The sequence below is a fragment of the Epinephelus lanceolatus genome, chromosome 15 (assembly GCF_041903045.1).
Source record: "Epinephelus lanceolatus isolate andai-2023 chromosome 15, ASM4190304v1, whole genome shotgun sequence".
Classification (NCBI taxonomy): domain Eukaryota; kingdom Metazoa; phylum Chordata; class Actinopteri; order Perciformes; family Serranidae; genus Epinephelus; species Epinephelus lanceolatus.
This window is the reverse complement of record NC_135748.1, coordinates 15,102,339-15,106,455: the sequence shown is the minus strand read 5'-3', so window position 1 is coordinate 15,106,455 and position 4,117 is coordinate 15,102,339. Positions and strand designations below refer to the sequence as shown.

General features: G+C 39.1%; 1 protein-coding gene across 1 annotated transcript; it reads right to left on the bottom strand.

Moving 5' to 3' along the window:
• Positions 1 to 1,766: 1,766 nt before the first annotated feature.
• Positions 1,767 to 3,676, bottom strand: LOC144467084 (zinc finger BED domain-containing protein 4-like; the record flags this gene model as incomplete). Its single annotated transcript, XM_078175424.1, has 4 exons — positions 3,011 to 3,676; positions 2,693 to 2,837; positions 2,286 to 2,506; positions 1,767 to 1,885 (listed from the first exon to the last, which is right to left on the bottom strand). Coding segments are annotated over exons 1-4 (1,032 nt in total), but the record flags the coding sequence as incomplete, so codon positions are not given.
• Positions 3,677 to 4,117: the final 441 nt, after the last annotated feature.

The window sequence follows — 4,117 nt, the reverse complement described above, 5'->3', positions numbered from 1 at the left end:
TTCATGGGACACAATCTCGAATGGACCCTGAAAATTCATTCTGAGATCTGATTGGACCTGTTTTTTTTTTTGTTTTGTTTTTTTTTTTTAAATATAAATGCAGACCTATTTTTTCCCCAAGATATTACAGACCCAACTGAGTACATGTCCAATAGGAGAGAGACCTCAGATCTGGAACGGGTCTATTTTATGGACCCAACAAACCCTGTAATTAAAGTAGCGACTAAAAATGTCAAACACTTATCATGTCGGATACAGCTTACTGTTCTTGCCCATCATACTGTATAAAATGTTTAATAATGTTTCAGATGGCTATTTTTCTATTTTAGTCCTTTTTTTCCCAACTAATTAATTTTTTTGAAATTCTGTGGTCACTTATGATGTTGCTGTTGTTGTGATGTGAACTGCTATGATGCCCCAAAGTTTGGGAATATAAAAATACCTGAGTTTACTGTTTCCTCCCCTACTAGGTTTAACATCTTTATATACATTTTTGCTAGCTTCTTTTTCATAAGTGAAGAAGGGAGACTATTCATCTTTCCTTTGCTCTGCCTCCAATTCACTGGCCCTGCTGCTCAAGGTTTTTTTCATCCCACTTTCATTTTTGTAATCTGATCCTTAGTCAACTTAAACATAATGGTAGTTATAGTCAACACAGTGCTAACTGCAGTCCTGTCATAATCAAAGCTGATTCACTTTTCTTCTAGGAACCACTAAGGTATAACACATTATGATAAACAGAATGTGAGCTGCAGTAATAAAGAGGACCCAGCCTGGACCTGACTGACTATAATAAAATGTGGACTGGAACTAGGGTTGGGACTCGTTGGGATTTTAACGATTCCGATTCCTTACCGATTCCTTCTTAACGGTCCGATTCCTCTTACCGATTCCTGCATTATATTCATTATACTTGCTATACTTAAACAAGTATATAATAAACACAAATGCAATCATACAAATACAAAAACTTTATTTTAATTGTTGCACGGTGCAATTAGATGAAAAATACACAATTGTGTAAAGAAAACGATTGCACTGTTAGATTGCACATTTAGGCTGTCGGGGAGCATGAGTAAAGTTCTTAACAGTTCTTTTGCAAGAAAATGAGCATATCTGCTTTTTTTCTGGACGAATCCTACACCGTTCTTGGCTAATAGTGTCTCCAGCTACTGAGAACACTCTCTCTGATGGGGTTGATGATGCTTGCACACACATATATGTGGCAGACAAATCTGACAGGATGGGGAGAGTGGACCTCTTCTCCCACCACCACCTAGCAGGGTCTGTGCTCATGGACACAGGGGGCAGGTTCCTGTACAGTTTTATTTCTTGCTCAGCTTTCTCATGGCAGGAAAGGGAGCATATGTTCTCAGCTGCTGTTTGTGCTTCTTTCTCTTCCTCCTCAAAGAGCTCCTCTAAGGGTGTTATTTTCATTTTCTTGGGAGGATGACTCTGAGTCTGAAATCGACAATAAATCCTGTTAGTGATCATTTAAGGATGACCAGAGTAAGACACTATTCCCAAGAAAATGAAAATATTCACAATGTCCTTACCTCCACATTTTCCTCTTCCTCCTGATCAGACACGCTGATGTACTCCTGGCACTGGATGGTCTCACGCTCACCATCTTCACTGTCCTGCCCGACTGGCAGCTGAAAAATACCAATGATGCATCATTACAGGCATCCAGCAATTCACAGTTTAGGCTGACAACAGTTTCATAGCTTGTTACATTTGTAGATGGCCAATGTGTTTACCTGGTGCTCTGACTCTTCTGGACCTGCCATCTTCACTGCAGCATCTTTCACCTGGTCCCAGGCAGCATTGTTGTCCAGTTTAGCCCTGAATCTAGGGTCCATTATAGTTGCCTCCTCCAGAAATGCTGATATCTCACCATCCTACAACACACAGCATGAGACAGATATACAGTGGCTTTGTAAAGAATTCAATTTCAGACCCATTTACAAGATGGCAAATTGTATTTAATTTGATGTATTTTAAGACTATATGTACATGTATTTTACATGTCTTTATGCATATATGTGTATATGACATGTTTGCCTGCGAAGCACTTTGGTCCAAATGCTGTTTGCAGGTGCTATATAAATGAAATAAACTTAAACTTAAACTATAAGACAGCAAATTGAAAAAAGGGGCCTGAATAATTTGAGACCAATGAATGAATGAATCAATCAATATGAATCGTATCTCCCTTACACCACCTAACAGGTTGTTACTAAGGTTACTGTAGTGTAGATGTATAATTAATACCTGATAGCGGCTGGACAGGTCACTCCATATCTTGGCCTTTATGGAGGCAGTGAAGACAGAGTCGTCATCAGCTGCTGTGAAGTGAGTCTCCAACTTCTTTAGGATTGGAAGTATTTGCCCACACGTTGGTGTCTTCTCGCTTGATACAGCCAGGGTGCTGGTGTAGAGGATTCGCATGAGCTTGATGAACTCGTCTGCTTTCTTGAAATCCTCATCACTCATTCGCTCCAATCTACCAAAAATACAGTATGTAGTATTTAATGTTGTTAAAAATGTGGAAATGGGAAATGTAATCCTTACAAACAAGGAGTTGATAAAGTATAAATGCAAATAGGTTGACTGGATTTTATTAAATTCATTTAATTAAAAGATGATTATTATTCATTTTATAAAAAGATTATTTTAATGCTATACTCACTTGTCCTTCTCCGCCCCCTTCCTGACTCTTGGATCGCGAACAGTTGCTTGAATGGCTGGGTATTGCTCAACGAATCTTTCAGTCATCAGGTATGTGGAGTTCCAGCGAGTTTTAACATCAAGAACTAGCTTGTGAGGCTGTAGGGCTATAAAACACACACATAGTGAATACCGAGCATTGATCTCATTTAAATTATTTCATTGCACTTCACACTCAACTGTTTACCTCTTTCCATAAACATTGAATACTGATGGGTGGGTAACAGTGATATTGAATCTGTGTACAGTCAGTGTATAATACATTTTAAAATCTACTTACACAGCAGCTGCTGTTTTTCTTTCAAGACGACCTTGGCCATGCTGCTCTTTCTCATCCAAACGATTATCGTTCGTATTTTGGCTGCCCACTTGCTCACCGACAGAACACTGTAGGCTTTTTGTGCTCCAAGGTTCAATGTATGTGCGAAACATCCAAGTTTTAGGATCTTAAGCCTTCTCACTGCCGCGTCCATATTATAGGCATTGTCCACAGTCACTCCAACATTATCCTTCAGATCTATGCTGAATTCTTTTAAGATGACCTCAATCTCATCTGCTACAACCGGTCCTGTTTGTGCTTCATAGACTGCCTGGGTCTTCAGTACTTTTTGATGGAGACGGTCTTCATACACATAGTGTAAGGTGACGGTTAGGTAGTGGTCTCTTGTGATGCTGGTCCAACCATCACATGTTATAGCAGCCTTCTTGATATGTTTAAGCTCTGACACTACATTGTTTTTCTCCACCGCATACCATGCAGGTATTAATGTGTTAGAGATTTTGTCTCTGGATGGTGGTGTGTATTTTGGATTTAGAGTTTGTGTCATCTCCCTGAGAATATAACAACAAAAAGTGATTCTGTGATTTCTACATTAACAATATTACCTCAAATTAACCACAGTAGTGTAATAAAAACATACTTATATGCATTCATAAAATTTGTACCTAAAGGATGGACAATCAACGGTCAAAAATGCATGTGCATCTTTAACAATAAATCTTGTCACAGCACGATGACACTCTTCAGCTCTCTCTGTGGTCATCCTCCCAGCTTTTGCCACAGTGAAAGGAGTTACGTTACAGCTTTTGCTGGTCTTGCTGCCTGTGTTTTCTAAATACAGGAAAACTCAACGTGACACTTTAATGCTACTTCATATTCATGACCTGATTTACAGCCAATTTCATAACTTAAGTTATCAATAACGTTACCAGTAACGTAATCTTAGACAGGCAGGGAAACCTAGTGCTTTTCAAAAAGAAGCGTCGTTAACATTAGCGCTCTAGCTAGCCATTAACGTTAGCCTATCTAAATGGCTAGGAGCGCAACAATACACAGCAGTATTTACGGGTCGAAAATGGGTCTACAGAAACTGTCATTTCAAGCTAC